A 25,941-nucleotide genomic window follows, 5' to 3' on the forward strand; every position below is an offset into this window, starting at 1 on the left:
ATTAAAAAATGATCAGGGGCACCTCGGTGGCACATTTGGTTAGACTTTCAATTCTTGGTTTTGGCTCAGGTTGTGATCTCAGGATCATGAGATCGAGCCCCTTATCAGGCTCCCTGGTCATCTTGGAGTCTGCTTAAGACTCAGTCCCTTTCTCCCACTGTCCATCTTCCCTGCACATTCTCTTTCTCTCTCTCTCAAATAAATAAATCTTTTTTAAAAAATAAAAAACAAAAAAATGGTCAAAAGAGGTTGACTATATATATATATATATGTATATATATATATATATATATAAAATGGGATATTACTCAGGCATAAAAAATGATATCTTGCCACTTACAACAATGTGTTTGGAGCTGGAGAGTATGATGCTGAAGAGGAAGACAGAATATGATTTATCTATGATTATTATTATCTATGAAATCTTTATGATTTCACACATACGTGAAATTTAAGAAAACAAATGAGAAAATGGGAAAATAGAAAGGCAAACCAAGAAACAGACTATTACCTATAGAGAACAAACTGATGGTTACTAGGGGTGAGGTGAGAGGGGATTGGGTGAACTAGGTGATGGGGATTAAGGAGTGAACATTAAGCATTGTGATAAGCACCAGGTGATGTACGGAAGTGCTGAGTCACTATATTGTATATCTGAAACTAACATTACACTCTACAGTAACTAATTGGAATCTAAAAAAAAAAGCTTAAATTAAAAAAAAAAAAAAAAGGAAAAAAGATGTGAGTAGACATTTCACCAAAGAAGATATTTGATCGGTTCATCAAGTCCATGAAAAGGAACTCGTTGTCATTAGTCATCAGGAAAATGCAGATTAAAAAACCATGACGAGATGGGGCACCTGGGTGGCTCAGTGGGTTAAGCCTCTGCCTTCAGCTCAGGTCATGATCTCAGGGTTCTGGGATCGAGTCCCGCATCGGGCTCTCTACTCAGCAGGGAGCCTGCTTCCTCCTCTCTCTCTCTGCCTGCCTCTCTGCCTACTTGTGATCTCTCTCTGTCAAATAAACAAATAAAATCTTAAAAAAAAACAAACAAAAAACCATGACGAGATACCACGACACACTCACTTGGATCGCTATAATAAAAAAATATAGATGACATCCAGTGCTGACAAGGATGTGGGGAAACTGGGACCCTCACAAATTACTGATCGGGAGGTAAATTGGTATAGCCACTTTAGAAAACCATCTTGCTAGTTTCTTACAAAGTTAAACATAAACCAACACTACAACTCAGCAGTTCTGTTCCTAGAAATCTATCCAAGAGAAATGAAAACAAAGAGACTTTAACACGAACACTTAGAGTAGCCTTGTTCATAGTAGCTCCAAACTGGACACAATCTTAGTGTCCATCAGCTGGGGAATGTGTACAGAGGATTTGCTGCATACATGTGTTGGGATACTATTTGGGATAAAGAGGAATGGGCTGTTAATACATTCGTATACCATGGATGAATCTCAAGAACGTCATGGCCAGTGAAAGAAGCAGGTCACAAAAAAATACATATAGTATGATACCATTTCTGTGAAATTTCTGAAAAAGGCAAATGTAGAGAGAAAGCACAGTGATGGTTTCTTGGAGCAGAGATTGACTAAAATAGGCTCAAGGAGGTTTTTTTTAGGTAATGGAAATGTTGTAAAACTGGGTTGTGGTGATGGTTGCACCATCATTTAAATTAATTTCTTTAATGTGTTCATTAAAGATCATTGAATTTTACAGTGGGTGAATTTTATGGCATGTGAACCATCCCGCAAAGCTACAAAGTGCTCAAAGAATAGGGTTTAAATCTTGTCTTTTAGGACTAGGGAGGATATTTTTCCTATGTGTATGGCTTTGCCTGTTTGGCCACTACTTTCATGAGCCTCCTTTTTATTTATTGTATTTTTTCTTTTCCTCTTAAACTCGGATGGCTCTGTAGTTGATTCAAAAGTGGAAAGATTTTTAATTGGCTGCTGTGGTTTGATGCTAATCCTCCTTAAATGTGGAAGATTGGATTAGATGAGCTACTAAGGTCTTTTCCACCCCCAGTATATCAAGCACTCCCTCTCTTTTTCTCCCTCCCCTCCTTCTCCTTTTTCTTTTCTGCTTGAAAATAAGCTCTGTTATCCTCAGTGGCAGAATATTTACCCCTTCCTTGGGCCACCTACACATCAAAATGTGCTGACATTTGAAATACAACATAATTGTACTTAGCAATACATTTCCCCATGACATCATTGTGACTCTACTGAGTGCCAGCATATTCGGAAAGTGACTCAGAAGGATGTTCCATTGGCCCCAGAGGAGAATTTGGATTCCGTGGAAAAACTCAAAGATACTCAGAAAGAGAGGTCATTCAGAAGGGTACCTTCTTCCTTGCTCCAGATGGATCCATTCTCTGGTATTTTCTTGGGACTTGTCACATGAACTTCCATCACTTCCAAGGCACCCAGGCTTCTCTCCAGTCCTTATCTTAGTTAGTATCTTCTTTGAATCTGAGAAAGCTCAGCGTGGGAAAAAAGTGCCCCTGAGTCACTTTATATTGTTACCACTGTTATTATTGTTTGTTTTTTTTTTTAATCTGTGAATTTAAGAAACATTCTAAAAAGCTAAAAATAACAGAATATTTAGCAACTTTTTATATTCCTCCCTTCAGTTTGATAAATTTGGGTCTGTGAAATCTAACTTCATCTTCATAAAATCTTGGAATCCCTTCCCACTTGTGAGCCATTGGTATAAGAAAAATGAGTGAATTTAAGAGGAAAGCAATGAAATGTTTACATATATAAGGAAGGTGTGGTATGCTAATGGATTTTTCTAGCAGACTTAAGTTCTTGTGTGAGAATTTTTTCTTGATCAAATAGTGCCTTGTCTCACCCTTGTTAATTTCAAGCTGGCTGGTATTGTCAGCAACCATTGGGAAGAAGCGGTTGAGGCCAGTGTGAGTTTATGTTGAGGATGAGCCAGAAGAGAAGAGGCATTCCCAGATAGCAGCTCTGGCCCTCTAGGGTCCTTAGAATCAGTGTTTACTCCCCAATTCAAAGCTGCCTCCAGCTTTTTTCCTTTAAGCTAATGCCATAGTTGCTGCCGCCATTTTGTCCTGAGTCAGTGGTAGACCAGCAAGCCAAGTCTGACTTAGTTTGTTCTCCTGCTGGCCTTGGGAAAGATTTTTCTATAGCTTGCCTAGGATGTGTCTCTTGAATTGGTTTGGTTTTCTGATTGACAGAGTCTCAGCTTTCATGTGCAAGGGCTGGGATGAGGGCAGCCCTCACTCAGGGCCATGCAGTGTGGGGTCGGCATCCGAGAATAACCCGTGCCTCCTTACCTGTTGCATCCTAGGTGCCTTGCTTGCCTCCCCTGGTCCCTTCCCTGACACTGTGTCATGATTTACTGCCTGCCTAAAACAGCTGTTAATTCCATGGGATATTAAGGTACACTAGATTCTTAAAAGAGTTTAGGTGGTATTGTTTTTTAAGATTTTATTTTTAAACAATCTCTACACCTAACATGGGGCTCAAACCCACAACCCTGAGATTAAGAGTCACATGTTCCATGGACGGAGCCAGTCAGGTGCCCCTAAATGGAAAACTTTTTAAATTTTTTTTAATTAATCTCTGCACGCAATGTCAGACTTGAGCTCAGGTGATACTTGATCGAGAATTGCATGTGCTACTGACCGAGCCAGACATCTCCCTCTGGGTGGTATGAAGAGTGCCTTATATCAAAGTGCATGGTCTCTCTTTGGCCTTCTTTCTGGACATGATTCTACCAGTCAACATTGATTACAGAAATCTTTGGAGCCTGGGGTGGAAGAAGTACATTAGTGTATGTGTAGTATATGTATGTAGTATATAGTGTATGTGTAGTGCTTGCCAAAGGCATCTTATGATCCAGAGGAGGAGGTACGAGTGACAAGGGTAAGACTATTAGAGGACATTGCTGACAGGGTGGTATGACTTCAGGAGCTAGGAAAAGGAAAGCTGTGTGTAGACTGATGCAGTGGAAAGATCAAACGGGCCCTATAAGCCCATCTTTCCTGGGAGAAGGGAAGATGGAGGGATGGCCTTCCAGGTCGAGTGGCAGGGGCCCTGAGGTGGGATGTGCAGGAGGGGAACTGTGAGGAAATACATTTGACCAGAGGAAGAGGAGGATGTAGAGGTGTGAGGGGAAATTGGGCCTCGAAGAGACGGATTAGGGAGCCCTAAAAGCCAGGCCCCAGAGACCACTGTGAACTTCTCAATGAGAACGACTAAAGGCAAATCACATTGGAAATGAGTTCCAAGCATTTAGAAGGGAGGCGAATCAAGGTAGTGAGTGATGGCAATAAAGGTGAAAGGTCAACTTGACTGATGACTGATCGTCTGAAGCAAAATAAATTGTAATTATTTAATCTATCATATAAGTGTTGTGTGATGTGGTTAAGGAATTAGATAACAAAGACTCAGATCTGTTAAAGCAGTGTGGGGTGTGTGACAATTGTCTGGGTCTAGGGAAGATCACAAACGGCTCCAAAGTTTGTGGCTCAGGACGTGAGAAATCCATGGCATCACAGACAGAAATGTGTGTGGGGGGGGTGGGTTATGAAAGAACATCGTTGGGGAGGAAAGCTGGTGAAATATGTTTTAGATATGTATGGAGAGAAAACATCTAAGTGGAGCTGTTGTGTGTTGGAAACAGGTGAAATGCAGGGGAAAACTCAGGGCTTCATGTGTCTGTTTGGGCTTCACCTAGAGCAGTGGAGTTGGCATCAGGAGCTTGAAGAAGTAGCTGAACTCACTGAGGGAGTGAGAGGGTTTGGGTGGAGCAGAGCAAAGGGCTAGGACTTTGCTTGGGAGACACTTAAATGCCAGAGATCAATAATGTGAAGGAGAGAGAAGTGATAGCCAAGGGGAGCCCCAAAATTTCCATGTGGGGAAGTCTCAGGAAGAGTTTAAAGGAGTAAAACAAAACACCACCAAGAAATCAGAAAGATCCAGATTGAGAAAAGACTAGACCAAGGACATCGCTAGCCTTTAGTAGAAGGGCAGGGTGGGAGGGGGTGGAAGATGGATCATAAGTATCCAAGAATACACAAGACAGAGGAAGGAGCTTGTGACTGGTGGTGGTCAGGGGGATGGCTAGTGAAAGTAATTTCTTCTCTGGGGAAACAAGGACTTAGGCATCCTTGAAACCAGAAAAGAACACACCATATGCAGAAATTCGGAGATGCTGAAGAATGAGGGAAGTTGGGAGAACAGGCGTCAGTGGGAGATGGAAGTGGGACAGGGACTAGCTTCAGAGAAAACAGCCTTTTCCCGGAACCTCAGTTAGAAGGGCTGTGATAGATGGGAATGAGGCTTTCCCAAGAGATGTGTGGTAGGGGATTGGAATTTTAGGGGAACAAGGAAAGACCGACCGCTCACTGTTCAGCTTTGTCCAGTTGACCAGAAATACTATGACTCAAGTGAGTTCTGACAGTGTTGGTGTATCTAATATTTAAGACTGAATGCTGGGGTGCATGGGTGGCTCAGTAGGTTAAGCCTCTGCCTTCAGCTCAGGTCGTGATCCCAGGGTCCTGGGATCAAGCCCGAATCGGGCTTTCTGCTTGGCAAGGGGCCTGCTTCCCCCCCTTCTCTGCCTGCCTCTCTGCCTACTTGTGTTCTCTCTCTGTGTGTCTAATAAATAAATAAAATCTTTAAAAAAAAAAAAGACTAAATGCTGATGGCATATATATTCAATTGTAGGGTTATATAATGATGATGTGCCAGGAGCCAGATCATTGATTATCCATGCCTTCTTAATAAAGCATTTACTAGTCCTTAATAGAACCCATTCAAAATAAAGTAGGAAACCACTTAGCAATCAGACCTTCCATCCTCATCACAAAGTCTGCTCTCTCTCATGGAAGATGATGTGTAAATGCTACTGATGGTTAATTGGAATGTTTGTCCCCATTTTTATTTAGAGTTTTGAGTCAAAATCCATGCTTATACAATGGGGTTTCCTTTCCCATTGCTGCTTAGGACGATGCTTCTTTCCCAGCTCCGGTAGGGACACGGTCCCATGTAAGTCTTGAAACCTAGAGTGTGTAGTGGGCACAGAGTGGGGCAGGCAGACAAAGATCAAGGAAGAATATATTGCAAAGTTAGAAAATTCTAGAACTACACTCAGCGTTTTGAGATAAAAGCAGAATATATGAGATAATGTATGTGAAGGTAGCTGGGGAGTGACAATGTGCTGTGCAAACACAGAGCATTATTACGTAGAGTGATACGAACCTGGACCAAGACTTCCTTTTGATGTAGCTTTGAGGCGCAGGTCTGCCATCTTCTAGACGAGTGCTTCGTTTTCTCATCTGTAAGCACATGTAATAATAATGTGTGCTGTACTGAGAGGACTGAATAATATTGACACAGCCCTAAAAAAGTGAGTGCTGGCCATGGGCAGGTCCTGTCCCCTGGCACTGTCAACTACTAGTTTAATTCTTCCCCCAACTTAACCAGTGATTTCTAGAGTCTGAATCTGTCGTTTGTATTCTGCAGTTCTAGGTAAGTGAATTTAGTTGTGGGCAGCCCACTGTAGACGCTACTGGGGATTCAGCAGGCAGGACAACAGGGTCTCTCACACATGTTTAATCAGACATTATCTAACAAAAGAAGCAATTGATGCACCATTCACAATGTTTTTAAACCTATATAAAGAGTCATTGATTCAGAACAGTTGCTAGGCCTGTGAAAATGTGTGTTTGTTGGTTTCCATGGAGACCACCCTGCTGGCTGTTCACTGATGGCGCCTTAATTATACAGTGGGATTGCCAGGGAGCCTTCACAGCTGTCTCTGAAACAACACCTCCTTGTGTAGTAACACGACCACCATCCTGAACTGTGTTTCCCACATTGGAGTTGCTCTTAAAAGAGGTGAGAAGATTCTGCTGGTAAGTTTCGGTCTCCAGTTGATTTAGCCTTGCGAAGGTCTCTTTAAGTGGGTAAGAAGTTTTCTGACTTCTGACTGCCTATCTTTTTCTTTTTTTAAAGATTTTATGTATTTGAGAGAGAGTATTAGTGAGAGAGCACAAGCAGGGGGAGCAGCAGAAAGAGAGGGAGCAGCAGACTCCCCACTGAACAGAGAGCCTGATGCGGAACTCGATTCCAGGACCCTGGGATCATGACCTGAGCCGAAGGCAGACACTTAACCAGCAGAGCCACCCAGGTGCCCCTTGACTGCCTATCTTTCTGTCTGTTTTGCCAGATCTTGGGAGCATGGCCTAATGTCTGTCTTTCTTCGATGACATGTCGACATTTCTCTTGATCAAGATATTGAACCAAGGAGTCTTGGCTATGTCAGTTTAATAGATAAAATTAAGCCTGTTTTACATAGAGGATGAATTTGTAAAAGCGTTGTCAGCAGATACTGTTGGGGTTCGATGTTTAGAATTTTAAAACGTCTCTAAGACTGTTGATGAAACTCTTGCTGTTTCTGGTGTAATTTTTTTTTTTTTAAAGAAGAAGGAGCACCTTAGTATCTTTTAAAATGAAATCATGAAAATTTTATGTCTTCTAAATAACAATTTTTTTTACTCTTCACTTAAATTGTTTAGGTGTGTTTGTACAGAAGTTTCAAGGCTTGCTCTGAATCCTGTCTTGAACTTCTGAGGAGGTAACAAGTGAATACATCTTTCAGGTTCAGGAATCAAGACTTCTTAGGTTCTATGTCCGGTATGCATGTGTATATACACACACACACACACACACACACAGAGAACAGACCATAAGAAAGTCCTGGGAGTAGAGTTACTGTGCCCATCATGTTTTGCTCTCACTAGGTCGCCTGTGCTGAACAGGATGTTAATTCTCTTCCTCCTTCCTATTCTGTTGCTACTGTTACTCCCCCCTCCCCCAGTTTTATTGAGATATAATTGACATATAACATTGAATTAGCTTAAGGCTCACCACATAATGATTTGATATTTGTACATATTGTGAAACCATCACTCTATTAAGTTCAGTTAACATCCACCACCTCACATAGTTACAGCCAAGTAAGGAGTGCCTCATGAATTTGCATGACATCCTTCTGTGTGGGGGGACATGCTAATTTTCTCAGTATTGTTCTAATTTTAGTGTATATGCTGCCAAAGTAGGCACAATTACTTCCTTGCTTTTATTATCCTCATCATTCTTGTCATCCTCACTGTCTGTTGGGCGTGGAGAGCCCATCACTGTCTTCTCCCACTTGTGCTTGGAGAAAGGGAATCGGGGGGAGAGGAGGCTTCCCCATGATCCCCTCAGTTCACCATTGGAATTTCTTCTCTCTTCTCAGCCTAAGACTCCCCGTCTTCCCATAACCTTGGAAAGCTCACGTGGAGGGGTCACTTTCCGTGTGGCTGTTGGTATTCCTTGTGTCCTCCTTCGGTGGTTATTCAGCACTGTAACGCCTCAGGAATGGTCCGATGAAAATAAACGATTAAACCCAATGAAGCTCTGCTCTAAAGTGACTTTTATGTGGAAAGAGTGCGCTCAAAAGTCTAATTACGGCTGTGACCTAATTAAATCCCTTTTCTTTTCCACAGTTTAAGCCGCTATGGCAATGAGAATAATTTCTCATGGAAAATTAAAACCTAGGGGCAGCGCCTGATTTCCTTTACAGTCTCTAGCCAGGCAACAAAAACAGCTTGTGGATGTCTTTCCATGACATCACTGTCGAAGCGACAGGAACTTGAAGTGGCAAGTTCGGGAGCTGTCTTGTTATTGTTGAGCTGTATGGAAACAGTCAGCGAAGAATTTAGTTATCTGGGAATTCTTCGTTTATGAATAAGGTTTTCCCAGAGGGCACATGGGAGGGGAATTACAGTTGTGGATTAAAGAAAAAAAATTAAATTCCATTTCCTATTGTCAAAATAATTCATAGGGGAGGGAGTGATGCTAATGTACATTTTGCTATTTTGGATAAGTTTGTTCTTTTCTTGTTTCCAGTGAAGCACTCCTAATTCTTTTCTGGGCTATTTTTAGTGCCATTGACCACCACAATGTTCTCTGCTGCAAAAATATGATAACAATGCTGGCTTTCACAACTTTTGACCTGAATGAATTTGCAGCAGTTCATTTACTAAGGAAATACCCTGAATTTCTATAAATTTCCTGGCTCCAAGGCTTATATGTCATTTAAAATAACTAAAATTAAAGTGATTTTTGCAACACAAAGGCCAGTTAGCTGGGGACATTGACAAGGCGCCTGTCGGAGGATACACTGATGTGTGCTTCGTTCACTGTAAAATAGAAAACGCGAAAATGAGTGTCGAGCGAATGCCTCGGTATACTGATCTTGTACACATCTTTGCAGGTCTGTGCACCCCCATCAGACATAGAGAATGATGGAAATCTGCAGGTATCTCTCAAGTACCTCCCATCCCCCCCAGTAACGCTCTTGTGGTGCACATCTGTCTTTGTTGTTTCCCTCCAGAGACCCTCTCTCTTTATCACTAAAACCAGGTTCCACAAGCTGTGGCCAAGCCGAGGGTCATCCGCAAAGAGCTCCCCCGACCGGGTCCTTGCCCAGAGCAAACCAGAGGGCAGGCGGGGGGCAGAAGTGAGTGGCCTGTACTGAGGGAGAATGAGCGGCCATAGTCAGAGCTGATCAAATGAAACCAATCTTGGGAAATCCCAAGGAGCAGACGTTCATTCTGGGGTTGCTGAGTTTTGACACATGATGGAAAGGAATGAGCCGTGGATGTGAAAGACATTTAGAGATGTTTTGCTTACACGCAAGCAAGTGGGTCCGACGGTACGGCCAGGCCAGGAAGCTAAGTACAAGCAGGTTGTGTGTGTTTCGACGACTCTAGAAGAGCCGGCCAGTCAGTGAAATAGGTGGCAAGGAACAGTTTTTTTCAGTCAACAAAGAAATCTCCTGGTACCTTATAGACACAAGAAGCGTTAGCCTGTGTGTGTTCATTTTATCGTTTCTGTGCCTCTCTGAGGGGTGTTGATGGGGGGAGGTGGTGAGGGGAACAGGATCTCCCTGGTGACCCCTCATGTCTGTCATCTCGTCATGTGACTTCTGGGGGCTTGGGGGCAGGCTCCCATTGCAGCCCCCAACCACCCCTGTCTCCAAGGGAAGTTCTATCTTGTTTCTTTCCTGCCTCACCTTGGGCCATTCATTATCCCTTGTTGGGGCTTTGTGTGTTTCCTGCAGGATTTTCCAGGAGCGTGCCATGTTTGGCCCAGAACGTGGTAGGTGATTGGTCAGGAGTTGATAAGTAAGATACCCTCCACTTCCTCTCACCTCCATGTCAGAAGAAGAAAAATACGGGCAAGGATCAGCCTGATTAGAAAAATCATAATAATTGGGTCTCTCCTTCCCAGCCAGCCACCTGGGTGTCAGCCTGCGAGCCCAGGGTAGACAGGGACATCTTACTCAAGGTTATAGCCTCGACACCTGCTGACGTGCCAAGCTCCGCATAAATAGGCGGGAGTGATGCTCAAGGGTCGATGTGTTCCCAGACGCAGGTGTTGAACTGCAAAGGATTTGGTCACTGGGAAAGTGCCTCTTATCTTTTTTAGTGAAAATGAAATTAGGGGCCACTGTTTTCAGATCTCAATTCATCTTCTGTATGGTGATTACCCCATCCCCTCAAAAGAAGAAACACAATTTTACTCTTTTTTTCACACTTTGTTCCATTTGTCTTCTTGGAGTTAGAGCACTTTGGTTGCAAGGATCCAATCACCGGTTGTTATCCCTGCATTGCCCTTTCTCCCCCGCAAGGGATTTTCACCTGGGAAAACAAATGTTTTTCTTCAGGTGAGAGTAAGAGTGTTCTCATGACGTTGGGCCCTGCGTTCTTACAAACCCTCACCTTACAAATTGTACTGTGAGCATCATTGACACTACTGTCCCAAATTGCCAAGTGTTTATGACATTCAGAGCCTCGTCTGTCTGTATGCCCTTAAAAGGTTAGGATTTGGGAAGGAGGGTGTCACCTTTCATTAGAGTAGGCTTTATTGGTTTTGTCTCTTTTTTTTAAAGATTTTATTTATTTGAGAGAGAGAGAGAGAGCCAGAGCACGAGCAGGGGGAGTGGGAGAGGGAGAAGCAGACTCCCCACTGAGCAGGGAGCCTGATGTGGGGCTCAATCCCAGGACTCTGAGATCATGACCCAAGCCGAAGGCAGACGCCTCACCGACTGAGCCACCCATAGGCCCCTCGGTTTTATCTTTCATGGATGGCTAGAATGCTCGAGAAGTTAGAAAAGGAGTTCACTCCAGGGAACTGTGAGACTAGGTGTCTTCTTGTATCCCCCACAGCTGAGACCATAGTCTGTGATCAGTAAATACTTCTTCATGAAAGTATTTCCCGCCCCCCACCTGGTATTGGGGTTGAGCTACAGCTGCGTGAGCTACTCGGATCTCCATAAGTCCTGGTGTATCTTCTGTGAGGTCAGTAATGGTTATTCTTCTTTTCCTCAACTTGTACTCGGGCAGTTGACTGTTTGCTTTATGGATTATGTAAGGCCTACTTCGGTTTCCATACTCATGCTTCTTAGGGGGTTTTTGTTTTTCCTGACAGTTTTTTTCAAGTTGCTCTGTTGGAACATGTTACATTCAGCAGAGATTTGTAGAGTGAGGAGACAGTAGTGAGGACAGACAGGTAGCCCAGCTGTGGATCAGAATTCCCCTCTAGCAGTGTCACCTTGGAAAGATTATTTCACTTCCATATGTATCAGTTTTCTTCTCTGTAAAATGGGAATCATGTAGATGTTGCAGGGATTGTATGAAATAATGTGTGTTGAGTATTTTACCGTGGCTAGTATAGTATTACTTGAAAAGAATGAGCTTTTCCTTCACAGATCGAGAAATGTTGGATGTGTTGTTTGCATTGTGGGTTCAGCTACAATTTCAGAGCTGCTGATATAGGTTGAGAGCCTTCGCTTCCAGTTAGTTCCATTTTGCTACTCTATTGTCAAGAGAGATCTAAAATGACCAGATCCAAGTGACACCCTAGGTTTCGAAGTGCTTTTTTCAATTTTTCAAAGAATTCAGAGAATCTAAGTTACCATGGAATTTCTACACAGGTGTTGATTAAAAAATATAAAGAAGAAAGAAAAATGAAAAGAAAGAAAGAAAGATATCAGCCATGGCATGAAATAAAGATTGTTGACTGGGTGTTCAAGAGGGAAACGGCAGCTTTCAGCCTGGACTAGGTTAGTGGTAAGGAAATGGGGCATTGAGACAGAAGTGGTATCAAATCTGATGTGGAACCACACATGCACCAGAGCTGCCAAAACTGTAGAGACTGACAATACCTAGTGTTGGCGAGGACAAAGAATAGCATTTCTGGCTTAGAAAACACTACAGCTAAACGAGGTCCCACTCCGGGCAAGTACCCGGGAGAAATGAAGGCGGATACACACGTGTACATTTCCTCTCATCTCCTTGTAATCCCTGTGTTTTGTCTGTAACCACTGTCTTTTTAAGCTTCTTGAAAATTCTCACTGAAATAAGTCAGGGAATGAATAAAATCTCCCATCCCCTTTAAAAAAATTTTTTAAGTGAGAGACTAAAATTTAATCCCTGAGAAATACTTTGTAGATGATTTCTTTGTTTCTTATGGGGGGGGTGCTCAAATCCAGAGAGGGGAACTGGCCCGCCTGAGGTCCGTCAGGGAGTCTGGAACCCCCAGGACCCCGAGGACACTGCTGGCCTGGCTCTCCCACAGACACGGGCATGAGAGCAGATGCTCACGAGATTGGCCTGGGCTCTTGTGAATCCGAGGGTAGGCCCACCTCTGGCGTCTGATCACACCGTGTGCCCAGTTATCCTGGAACCAGCTACCCACCGTCCTTAAGGGATAGAATCCTTATGGGACTTTTCTCAGTACCTTGCTAGGAAAAAGGGGTTCCCAGCTATTGTTTCGTTTTCCATTTCCCAGTTTTCTCTCAGCTTTAACGATGGGCTGCCACTCACCTTGCATGTGGTGCTCCCCAGTTGAGACCCAGTGGCTTCGACTTTGCTGACTTGTTGGTCTTGTTCCTTGTACCTAGAAATCCCTTCCCCAGCTTCCTCACTGGGTAGTTCTTATTTGTTCAAGATTAACATGGGCATCATCTCAATGGAGAGCTTATTCTCGTAATATCCGGAATATACCCATAATCTCAGCACTTAACACGTTCCATGGAAATGACTTGCTTGGTGGCCTCTAGAAGCAGTGAGCCTGCACAGGGCGCCGTGAGGGCAGGTGCTGGCCTGTCGTGTTCTCCTCTGTGGTGCCTGGTGAGGTGCGAGGTGCGTGTCATTTGGCCTCTGCTTCATTCTAGCCATAGCCCTTCATTCTAGCCATTCAAAGCCCTTTTTCCTTTTTCACTTCTAATTTGGTAAAAGCTTCTTCTGAAACAGTTAGTCATTGTTGTTTTTTTTTTTTAACTTTCACTCTTTAAAAACTCTCCAAAAGAGCAAGGAATAATGTCTTAGCTTGTGCTGCCATTACAAAATACCACAGACTGGGCGGCTGGAGCAACAGACATTTATTCCTCTCAGTTCTGGAGGCTCCAAGTCCGTGGGGAAGCTGCCGGCAGGGCTGGTGTCTGGAGGGAGCTCTCTCCTTGGGTGGCAGATGGCTGCCTTCTAGCTGTTCACATGGCAGAGAGAAAGAGAGAGTGAGACCTCTTTGGTCTCTTCTTACAAGGTCAAAAAGCCCATCGTGAGGACCCCCCCGCCTTCCCATGACCCCATCTAGCCCCAGTTTCCTTCCAAAGGTGCCATCTCCCTATACCATCACATTGGAAGTTAGGGCTTCAACATATGAACTGGGGGTGGGAGGGGCACGGGGGTGTCCATAGCAGAAGAGCTCACTGACATTTTGCAGAGTGCACCAAACTGTAGAGCAAGAGCTGAAAGCCTTCATGGTTTGTGTAAATCCCTCAAGCAGAATTGAGCAGTCGGGGTGAAGCTCTCGGAGGCTTGCTCAGGAGTTCTCACCCCCAGATCGTGCAGAACCCACTGTGACCAGACCTGGAGAAGGCACAGCCCGTGACGTCATGGCCTCACTTCTCCCAGCTGTTATTTCTTCAGAAATTGTTGGGATTAAGGAAAGAGGCAGGTTTAAAGCAGCAAAAGTGTTTTTACCAAATGAGCACTATGTTTCCTTAAACACTGCAAGGAGGTCTGGATGTATATCTTTTGGCAAAGCTGTTCTTTTCCCTCCATTATTACTCAGGATAACAATGGCATGAATTAAACTTCTATCGAAAGGAGATGAAATGGCTAGGCTCAGGCACGTAAGCTAAACACAGCCATAACTTAGTAACTCATGAGTGTGTTACTCTGCCTAACCAGTGAAGGGGACAGCCATGAATAAAAACTCATTAGATTAAGTGGTAACAGCAAAACAATGGCAACTGAACATGGTAGACATCCAGTTCTTTTTCCTTCTTCATTTACAAGCAGGATTGACTCCTTTGAAATAAATAAGTACCCAGGTTTCTTGGAAAATTTGGGTGGGAGACCTTAAAATATTATGGATGTGTTTCTTTGTTTTTCTTCTGAAAAAAGCTTAGACAATGCTCAAATATGGGAATTCGTTAAAACACCAGTGCATTAAAGGTCTTTTAAAAAGTTAAAAAAGAAAAAAAGATGAAAAAAAAATCTTCAGGTCTTGGAGTAAATATAATTATGGTGCTTTTATTTAAAAGCTCCTTTGAGCTGAAATTTATTTCATTTCTAAAAATAAACTGCAGAGATTAGATCTATCCTTTGAGTGAATCGAAACAACTCAGAAAATTAAACACCTTAGCCACATGCCCTTCCTTTCCAGAAGCACAGATCCCTGTTTAGCTTGGGAGACTGATAGAACTTTTCAGTCAGCAGGACAAAATTTTAAAAATCACTTTGGCAGAAACCAATCATTTTTTTAAAAAAGTAAGCCTGTCAGTAGATGAGGACATTTACTGAATACAATGGAATGGAGAAAATTGAGAAAAAGTACCAGAATGAAGACTCTATTGGCTTCACAGCAGGCGGTCTTTGAATGGAGTTTGAGAGAAAGATAGGGTAATCCTAAATTCCCTGTTTATCTCAACAATTGAAAGTTCTAAGGATGACAACAGTATTTTGCTCTTTATACTGCTTGGCAAAGAAGCAGTACTTGGCATATTTATAGCCTCTTTCCTTAAAAAACATAGTATATGAGGGATACCTGGGTGGCTCAGTGGGTTAAGCCTCTGCCTTCGGCTCAGGTCATGATCCCAGGGTCCTGGGATCGAGCCCCGCATCAGGCTCTCTGCTCAGCGGGGAGCCAGCTTCCCCTCTCTCTCTGCCTGCCTCTCTGCCTACTTGTGATCTCTCTCTGTCAAATAAATAAATAAAATCTTAAAACAACAACAACAAAAACATAGTATATGATAGAAAATCAGACAGATTGGGTATTTTAGGATGAGCTGAAGTGGAATGCCCACAGAGAGAGCGAGAAAAGGAAGAAGCCTTCCAGAGGTACTGGGAAACACCATATCAGTGTCCATGTCAGTATGGCTTCTGGAGAAATGTGAACACTGAAGAGAAAAGTCTGACATCCAGCCACCCAGAAGCTAACACCTGCACAACTGTGCCAGGAAGTTGCAAGTCCAAGAGAAAAAAATGTCCAAAGGGCCACAGGTTTTTGAAGTTACAAGCAAAGGACCAGTGTTAGACGGTGTGACAAGACACACAGGTCTTTTCAGTACACAGCATGTGTTGGAAGGTTCAGAGTTTTGATACTTAAACCCTACTACCCACTCCTCTTCCCTTCTTGGGTGTAGACTAAGAGAATACAGGGACAAGCAATAGTAGGCAAGTGGGAAACAAAGTTGAGCTGAAAATGTCAAGAGAGTTGAAATGTTGAAAATGTTTAGAGACTTAAGGCTTTCTGCTCCTGCTAGGAATCATGGCTTCCTCCCCATCCTCCATTCCCACCCCCAACAGGTGGAGACAGAGACTCCAGGGAACTTTACTACGTGGATTCAGGGGAAGAGAGAAACCATTTAGAGTCTAGGTTTTGTGTGTAAAGCACTAGAATCCCATTAACTAGTATAATGAGGCTTGGTAAACGTACAGCAAGATGAGGAAGTCTTTCCATCAGAGTGAACTTGGATGAGAGTGAAAGGCCAGGAGGCAGATGAGTTTCCTCTCCCATGGACAGAGGGAATCATGAGGAAGAACCTGAATGTTGCTCTCACCACCAGCTGCCTTATTAATCCCCATCAGTTGCATCATACCTGAAACTGTCTGAGAGAAAGAGAAAGAGATTATGTCTTTGAGAAAGTCCTGTTGCCCCAGGCTGGTAAAATATTTATATATATACATATATAAAATATATTTTATATATACTTATAAAATATATTTTATATATAATATATATTACATATATATAATATACATATTCCTAGACTATGATAAAATAAAAAAGGTAATTAAAATTATAATGTCGAGTTCATAAGATTGGCACTGATTGGGAAGATGTTCAGAACAAATCAAGTAAAGCCCCCCCACCTTGCCTTACCATGACATCTAAGGAGGTTCTAGGAAAATAGTGGTTAGCCAAACCTGGTTTGAAAGCAGTAGCTTAACCTTTCTCTGGATCTCAGTTTTATAATCTATATAATAATCTGTAATTATCTATATAATAAATGGAAACCTTTTACTTCAGAGTACAGTGTTTTATGTTGTGACAGGTCAACATTCCACTGAAACAACTAGGGGGAAAAGCAAATAAATTGCAAAAATTGTATTTTTAAAGAAATCAGAGGGGTGCCTAGGTGGCTTAGTCAGTTAAGCGTGTGACTCTTGATCTCAGCTCAGGTCTTGATCTCAGGGTCATAAATTTAAGTCCTGTGTTGGGTTCCATGCCGGGTGTGGAGCCTAATTTAAAAAAAAAAGAAAGAAAGAAAAAGAAAAAGAGCAAAGAAAAGAAAAAAGAAAAACCAGAGACTGGTGAAAGCAATGAGAACCACATAAATAATTTCCAGAGAAGGAAGGACCCTTCCTACGTATACTGAGTAACACAAGGTCTTTTCTTCAAGGAGGTTGGGGGTGGGAGGTACTTGCTGATTTTGGGTGGGGGCTAAGGATCTGGCTGGCCCAAGAAGAGCAGACAGGACACAGTGTAGCAGGATTAGTGAGGCATAAAGCGAGGGAAAGAAAGGAGAGAACAGGGTGCCTAGGTGGCCCAGTGGGTTAAGCCTCTGCCTTGGGCTCAGGTCATTATTTCAGGGATTTGGGATTGAGCCCTGCATCAGGCTGTCTGCTTAACAGGGAGCCTGCTTCCCACTCTCTCTTTGCTTGCAGCTCTTCCTACTTGTGATCTCTCTGTCAAATAAATAAATAAAATCTTAAAAAAAAAAAAAAGGAGAGAACAGAAGAAAGCATGAGAGACATGGAAATTGTCAAAAAATTCAAAGTATGTGTCACTGGAGTTCTAGAAGAGAGAGATGGAGCAGACACAGTATTTGAAGGGGTAATGGCTGAGAAGTTTCCATAACTGCCAAAAGATATCAATCAGAGCCTCAAGAAGCTCACTGAACCCCAAACAAAAAATACAAAGAAAACCATACTTATGCATATCCTAGTCAAACTGTTGAAAACCAGAGGTGAAGGGAAAATCTCAAAATCAACCAGAGAAAAAAAGACATTACCTTAAAAGAAGTGACATTTCCCATGATAGTAGGAATGCCAACAGACAATGGGATAACATCTTTAAAGTGCCAGAATTTATGGGACAGACGAGGTAATCTCAGTAGTCCTGTTCCTCTATTCCTGTTAAAGAACTGATCACCAAGCTGTTCAAAATTACTGAGTGTATTTGGGGATTTACTGTGTGGAGTTTTCTAGACCCTTACTAAATGTATGTGCTTAATTGATCTCCAAAACTTTTCTAAAATCGCATTTATTTATTTGTTTTTAAGTAATCTCTGTGCCCAGCATGGGGCCTGCACTCAACGACCCTAAGATCAAGAGTGGCATGCTTGGGGCGCCTGGGTGGCTCAGACAGTTAAGCATCTGCCTTCTGCTTGGGTCCTGATCTCGGGGTTCTGGGATCGAGCCCCGAGTTGGGGTCTCTGTTCAGCAGGGAATCTGCTTCTCCCTCCCTCCCTCTCTCAAATAAATAAATAAAATCTTAAAAAAAAAAAAGTTGCATGCTTTACCAACTGAAACACCCAGGTGCCCCATAAAATCACATTTAAAACTCATTATGAATCAAGGAATGTAGTACATAATTTGGATAGACCATGTTCTAAAGTAAAATATAAATATTTGAAGGTAAAATAAATAAAAGAGTCTATAAGAAGGAAACCACAGGGGTTCCTGGGTGGCTCAGTGGGTTAAAGCCTCTACCTTCGGCTCAGGTCAGGATCCGAGGGTCCTGGGATCGAGCCCCGCATCGGGCTCTCTGCTCAGCAGGGAGCCTGCTTCCTTCTTTCTCTGCCTGCCTCTTCCCCAACTTGTGATCTCGGTCTGTGAAATAAATAAATAAAATCTTAAAAAAAAAAATGAAAAAACAACCCATGGTAAATTACATGTCTGATAAGGGACTTGTGTCTAGAATATAGAAAGAACTCTTATCAATCAATAGTAAAAAGACAGATCGCTCAATTTAAAAGGGGGCAAAAGATCCTAATAGACAATTCTTCAGATAAGACACAGAATAAGCCCCATGGAAAGATACCGAATATCAATAGCCCCCAGAGAAATACAAATAAACCACAAGGAGATACCACTTTACACCCACTAGGATGGCTATTAAAAAAAAAAAAAGACAAATAAGATCGAGCATGTGATTGGACTCATGATTTCAGCTCAAGTCATGATCTCATGGGTTGTGGGATCAAGCCTCACGTCAGGCTCCTCACTCAGCATGGAGTCTCCTGAGATTCTCTTTCTCTCTCTGCCCCTGCCCTCTGCCCACTCGCTCGCTCACACACACACATGCTCTCTCTCTCAAATAAGTAAATAAATAATAAAAAATCTTTTAAAAAGTGAAATAAAAGTTGCCTACTGCTGCCCCCCCCCCCCAAAGAAGATCAAGCTTGCAAAGAAATGGGAATCCCCACACTCTGCTGGGGGGAATGTAAAATGGTGCAATAAATGATCGTTACAGTGATGATGGTGATAATGGTGATGAGGTGATGATGTCTTGGTTATCAGGTTCTGGCCTGTTCATCAGTGTTACAGAGCGGTTCTGTGAATGGTGGCAGTTTTGTGGATACTTTTACTCAACCTAATGGTATGTCAATGACCGGGGATTCAACCATACCTTCCTGTGAAATTTCTAGGGGATCTTTTTTTTTTTTTAAGATTTTTTTTTAAGATTTTATTTATTTATTTGATATAGAGATCACAAGTAGGCAGAGAGGCAGACAAGAGAGAGGAGGAAGCAGGCTCCCTGCTGAGCAGAGAGCCCAATGGCGGGGCTTGATCCCAGAACTCCGGGATCATAATGTGAGCTGAAGGCAGCGGTTTTAACCCACTGAGCCACCCAGGTGCCCCAAGGGGATCTGTTTTTTAAGATTTTGTTTATTTCAGAGAGAGCATGCACGAACCGGGTGGGTGGTGGAGGGAGAGAGGGAGAAGCAGACACCCCGCTGAGCAGGGAGCCCAACGTGGGGCTCGATCCCAGGACCCCGAGATTGTCACCTGAGCCAAAGGCAGATGTTTAATGGACAGAGTCACTCAGGTGCCCAAGTTATTCCAATTTGATTGATACTGGGCAGGACTTTAGTTTTTGTTTTTTGGGTGTTTTGAGAGGAGACTCTGATGTGTAGCTGGTGGGGGCGGGGGTTGAGAGCTGCTGAGTCAGGTTCACACCCAGGGTTCAGCAGAACTACCACGGAGGGCTAGCTACCACTGGGGTGGACTGTGAGGGTCGGCACAGGTGGCAGACCAGGCTGTTAGTCCCAGCTCTTCCCTTTTGTCACTCTGTGCTTTGAGCAACGTAACCTCTAGGAGCTTCAGTTTTTTCACCTGTAAAATGGGACCAAGCACCCTCCTGTGCAGGGATGTTGGGGGAGCACATGAGCTCATACATGTAACACTACAGAGCGGACGTCTGGCACATTTTTGGTCCTCTTTAAATTGTGGTCACTTTCTTCCCTTCGCCGAACTAGATGGTCATGTCGCATCTTTCCTAATTCCGCTCTTCCTCTGTAAAATGTAGGAGTTCATTCAAAGTCACCCAGAGGTTTTCTAGGTTTAAAATTTATCCTTCCTTCATATACCCTTCATCTCCTGTTGTCCCTCATCTATGTTCTCTGTCCCATGGTGCTTAGGGGAAACGTTGGTCTCCTGGTACCTGCCAGAGTAAGGACTCATTGTGTCCTTGAATGAGGACATACCAAAGTATATGAATAGCCACGCCCAGAATTTAGCTGGAGTTGTCTGTCACTAATAATTACACTGATCATGATAAGAAATCAGAGGATTGATGGTAAGGGTTAAATTGAATGTTTTTAAATTGCCAAATAGAGTTCTCAGCCTTAGCTGTGGTTTGTGTCTGGTGGACTTGGAATAGTTCCTCGGGTCCTGGGTGAAAAAGAGATAATCTGCTCTCGGTTTATAAATTTTTATTGTTTTACTCTCTTTACCCTAAAAAGGCCTATTAGTAACATCCATAGGTGAGTCTACAACACAGACGGACTCCAAGACACTCTGCATATGCCTCCTGTTCTGTGGCCCGGGAAGGAGTTGCAGCCTGCCCTTCCTTGGGGATGCGGCCGGCCAAGCCCTCCCATATCAGCTGCACAGAGTAGTTCTTGAGATAATGCTGAAGTTGGAGGGGGTCGAGCAGAGCTCCTCATACGTGAATATGAAAGCAGTCACCTGGCTGTCTGTTCAAATGTAGATGTTCCATAGGTCTGGGGTGGGGCCCGATATTCTGCAGGCTCCCAGGTGGTGTTGATGGCAGGAGTGTGCAAGACATCTGTGCTTCTGTCTGCCCAGCACATTCCCTCCTTCCTTCAGGGAAATGTGCCTCTTCCTTCATTCCAACCATGAAGTTCAAGGATGAACGTCCACAATCTTCCATTACTCTGGCCACTGCCCCCTCCCCCCTATTCCCTGCCCCTCCCAGCACGGTCACTTGGTCCAAGAGGTAATCAAAATCTTTCCTGACATTTTGGACTTGAAACATTTTTGGACTTGAAACATTTTTGGACTTGAAACTCGGAGTGAGCCAATCTTGAACCCCCCTGTGGAGGGAAGGAGGAGATGAGCAGAGAGGGTCTCTGTTGTTCTCCAGTCTGGCTTCCAGCTGCCCCTAACGTATGAAAAGGGGTTTAAGAAGAAACAAGATTGTGACTTGCCAGCTCCAATGACTAGTGTGGTTCTAGAAAGCGTATCAGCCACTGACTGCATGTGGGTCTCTGTTGGTAGATCCTGAACATACAAAGAGGGACGACAGACGTCCTGGTTGGGGAGATCACACATTTCCGTACTTTGGCACTGCCTCTGGAAGAGATGCCTGATCCACCCAGATGTGTGGCTGGGGTGGCGGGCTCAGGTTCATAAAAGTTTTCTAGAGGCGGGGCACCTGGGTGGCTCAGTGGTTTAAGCCTCTGCCTTCGGCTCAGGTCATGATCTCAGGGTTCTGGGATTGAGCCCCGCATTGGGCTCTCTGCTCAGCAGGGAGCCTGCTTCCTCCCCTCTCTCTCTCTGCCTGCCTCTCTGCCTACTTGTGATCTCTCTCTGTCAAATAAATAAATTCTTTAAAAAAAAAAAGTTTTCTAGGGGCGCCTGGGTGGCTCAGTCAGTTAAGCGTCCGACTCTTGATTTCAGATCAGGATCTCGGGGTCCTGGGATGGAGCCCCGTGCCAGCTCCGTGCTCAGCGGGAGTCTGCCTGAGGATTCTCTCTCCCTCTCCCTCGAACCCTGACCCCCTCACATTTGCGCACGCTCTCCCTCTCTCTAAAATAAATAAATAAATATATTTTAAAGCTGTACAAGTTTTCTAGAAGTGGATTTTCACAACGTGAGCAGGAATGGTAGGGGGAGGCCACTTGTGTGAAATTCCAGGCAGAGGGACTTTGCTGAGCAAATGTGATGGTATGAAACCATGGTAGAGACACTACAGCACGTTTAAGGGAGGGATGTGGGCTGTCGCTGAGATAGCGACAGTGCAGGGTCTTTTCTCTGTGCTGTAGTCGGTCCCTTTCTTCTTCAGGCATCTGTGTCTCAACAATAACCACAAAGCAGTAACAAACAACAAGCCCAACTCTCCAACCGCCTCCCCCACCCCCGCCAATGCACGACTGTCCGGTTCCCACCACCCACCACTCCCCTTTCTCTTTCCCTCGGACAAACAGAAAATGTGTCTTAGGATCGGAATGAATGTTTAAAAAACAAGCCTGATCTGCTTTAAATACCAAAATCTGCTTCAATAACACAGAGGTTGTGACATCCGCTGACAAAGCCAGGAAGTTCAAAGGCCCGCTGCCCGGCACGACGTACAGAGCTCTGCTGTTGTTGGCCTCCCTCAGCCCAAGGCTGGTCCTGGTGTTTGTTGTTCAGATCTGTGTGTGCGACGGAGACATTCCTCAGACCGCAGGACTCTTTCTTCTGGGGGAAAAATTTGTATTTTTAAATATGCTTTCTTTCTTTTTTTTTCCTTTTAAAGATTTTATTTATTTATTTATTTGACAGACAGAGATCACAAGCAGGCAGAGAGGCAAGCAGAGAGAGAGAGAGAGAGAGAGAGAGGAGGAAGCAGGCTCCCTGCAGAGCAGAGAGCCCGATACAGGACTCGATCCCAGGACCCTGGGATCATGACCTGAGCCGAAGGCAGAGGCTTTAACCCACTGAGCCACCCAGGCGCCCCTAAATATGCTTTCTGAAAGCAAGAACAACAGTCGCTAGTCAGGGCTGCTACTGAAGTCTCTTCAAGGGCAAGTTCCAAGGCGAACTTGAAGTCGGTTTCTTGAGCACATTTTAACCATTTTAACGGCTTTAAAAAAAAAAGTTTACGCATTTACTAACATTTGTCACCAGAACTTTTTCATCATCTGATGCTGAAACTCCATCCCTGTTCACACTTACTCCCTACTCCCAATTCCCCACAAGCCCTGGCAACTTCCATTCTACTTTCTGTCTCTACAAACGTGATGACTCTAGGTACCTGATGAAAGTAGAATCCTACACTATTTGTCTTTCTGTATCTGGTTTATTTCACCCACTGTCCTATCTTCCAGGTCCATCCGTGTTGCAACATGGGTCCGATTTGCCTTCCTTGCAAAGGCTGAGTAATTATGTATGCAACACATTTTGCTTCTCCATTCATCCATTGATGGATACTTGGGTTGCTTCCAGATTTGGGCTAATGTGAATAATGCTGCTATGAACACGGGTTTGCAAATATCTGTTTGAATCCCTGCTTTTGGTGGATTTTTTTTTCCCCCAAAAGAAGCCACATGGAGGGGTGCCTGGCTGGCTCAGTCAGTAGAACATGCGACTCTTGATCTCAGGGTTATAAGTTTGAGCCCCACATTGGGTGTAGCAATTACTTGAAAGACAAAGTCTTAAAAAAAAAAGCTTTATGGAGCTGGTGGGGGCCCTTTCTTGAGTTTCTGGCTGTGAGGGAAGGCTGACTTGGGAGACAAAGCTTTGGTTCTACTCCTCACTGCTGAGGGTCCCAGGCCCCTGGAGCCTCCATCGCTAGGTCACAGTTTCCCCCATCTGTGATCTTGGGGAGTCCCTTCTACTTCTAGGTCCTGCCCCTAAATGACCACGTCTAGGACCCTTGGCACCCAGCCATGACCCCTTAGCTACTCCTGGCTTCTGTTTGTTCCACGGTGGAACTGGAAGTGGACTGGACCCTTGACATGAACAGGTGTTATCATTCCAAATTTTGAGTGTTCTTCCTCTTTGCTGAGGCATGAATTTGAACCTCACACCTGGTGAGGTTGGTGTACAAGTCACTTAGTGGGCAAGTCGGGCTAGCCCACTGCCCAGGGTCTACCTCTCTGTCAGGTGTCATTGGCCGCTACTCATCCTGTCTTCAGCACTGACTTTTGTGAAGTGGTAGAACTTTGGTGAGTCTGTGTGTGTGTGTGAGAGAGAGAGAGAGACAGAAAGAGAGAGAAAATGCCTTCCATGGTAACTGCTAGAGCTGGCAGTGGAAACAAGAAAGTAGAGAAGGCTCAGAAACCGACGGTTCTACTGAAGAGATCTCAGAGTGGTCCATTGAACTTTGCTGTAGCTCCGTAGTGTAGACAACTTCACCGTGCAGTCGTTACAGAAAGAAGACACACCTGTTTGTGACATTTTAGTGGGTGTCTCAGCCAGCCGAAAATGTGCTGCTTGAGAGATGAAACTTTAGAGAAGTCTGAAAAAGTGCCCCGGGAGAAAGACAGGAGACTGAACAAACATTTCCAGGAAGCAGCCCATGGCAGAGGCTCTGGTGTGGCTACCCAACCAATCTGAGTTTCAAGTAAGAGCCGGTTTGGAAGTTTTAAGATGTGTTTTTCTTGGCAAAAGGTGCAGTGAATGGGAATAAGCAGGCTGGTTGTCTGTCTTCTGGCAGACGGGATTCCTCCCAAGCTAGAGAGGTACACGGAGGAAGAGAGGCGCGGTCCCAGGCTGTGTGGACTCCAGGCCCTGTGGGAGGTGGTGGCCTCGCACACCAGACAGAAAGCCGTGTGAGAGACTCCGAGAATAAGGGACGGAGCCCACCAGAGAAGGCCGTGAGGAGCTGGTGGAAAGGGGCGAAGGGCCTAAAGATGATGGTGAAGGATGAGGAAAGGCCAGTTGGACCTTTACAAATGTAGGGAGGTGTTCTCTTAACACCAAGCTGCCAACATCACAGCCATCATCAGTAGAACAGAGCCTGTTTCAGCGGTTCTAAGAAATCGCCATTGGCTCCGTCCCAGGAAATATCCAAGAAGTGGCAAAAGTAAAGTGGGATTAACAAGCTGAGCTTTGGTTAAGACTAAGGAAGGGGGAAAAAAAAAAAAGAAAAGAAAGAGAAAAGGACAGTAAAAGTAAGATTAAAAGGGAAGGTAATAAAAGTGAGCACAAATGAGAAAAAATAATATTTTTTTTCCAACTAGCGAAATGTTAATGAGTTGGAAAATCTAGATGGAACACATTTTTGGAAAAAGGGAAAATGACAAGCTTGAATCAGGGAGAAAGAGAAGATTTGGTTAGGACGGTGGCCACCACAAGCCAGCTGCAACTAGAAGGCCCAAGTCCAAGGTGTTCAAGTCAGAGTTAACATCCGAAGTCAAGATCGCCTTCATCCTTTATAGGAAACTAAGCAGGGAAGCTGACACATTAACTTATGTGGTCAGTATAACCTTGTTTTCAAAACCAGACAGTTGCATGGCAAGCTAATAAAATTTTAGGCGCCCTTCAGTTAGGACCATAGGTGCAAAGGTCCTAAGCATAACATTAAGTGAAACAAAGGGAGGGTAGAACAGCTGCCATTCACCCTGCTGTTGAACATACCTGCCCCCCTCCCTCCAGCATTTTGACCAACCTTTTTCCCCTTGTTCCTCGGGTTCTGCTTTGCGGCTGTCTCGCTGACCTGGTCGCCACTTCATTTTTGTTCCTGAAGCCAATACAGGTCTGTTTCGTTGTTAGAGTTTTTGCAGAAAATCAATAAAAGAAGCAAACAGAGAGGGACCTCAAGTGGGTAAATTACACAGGTTCTAAAACCTCTCAGAGTTTCTGTACCAAAGCTTCCTGGTTTAAATTTCCAGACTTTTCCTTGAGATGGTAGGTGAATGAGGATGAGACTCATGTAACTATACTCCTTCCTTAGGGCCACCAGCTTGCTCCCTGGTTCCCAGTTTGGAGATCAGAAGAGGCCTCTAGGACAGCATGATGGTTTTTCACATTTCTCAGGGTGTCTGGCCTGAGGGACCCATCCCTTGACAACCTGCTTTTTTTTTTTTTTTTTTTTGAGAGTTTATTTATTTATTTGAGAGAGAGCAAGCGAGCACATGAGCAGGGGGAGGAG

At 44.0% G+C, this 25,941-nt stretch overlaps 1 protein-coding gene and 1 non-coding gene across 6 annotated transcripts in view; one reads left to right on the forward strand and one right to left on the reverse strand.

Annotated features, from left to right (window-relative positions):
* Positions 1-25,941, forward strand: part of TMEM241 (transmembrane protein 241) — a 116,873-nt gene that overhangs the window by 82,438 nt on the left and 8,494 nt on the right. The window contains exons 14-15 of one of the 5 annotated variants that reach the window (XM_032859765.1): positions 10,642-10,785; positions 11,286-12,561. The exons of the other annotated variants lie outside the window; for them this stretch is intronic. Of the exons in view, the coding sequence (XP_032715656.1) occupies positions 10,642-10,785; positions 11,286-11,603 (462 nt within the window). The 3' untranslated portion in view covers positions 11,604-12,561. Of the gene's footprint in view, positions 1-10,641; positions 10,786-11,285; positions 12,562-25,941 lie in introns of those variants that run through there. 5 annotated transcript variants of the gene reach the window in all.
* LOC116869014 lies at positions 8,012-8,121 on the reverse strand. Its single transcript, XR_004382947.1, has one exon. It is a non-coding gene; the product is annotated as a U6 spliceosomal RNA (small nuclear RNA).

Source organism: Lontra canadensis, unplaced genomic scaffold, assembly GCF_010015895.1.
Source record: "Lontra canadensis isolate GAN:19392208 unplaced genomic scaffold, GSC_riverotter_1.0 scaffold17, whole genome shotgun sequence".
NCBI lineage: Eukaryota > Metazoa > Chordata > Mammalia > Carnivora > Mustelidae > Lontra > Lontra canadensis.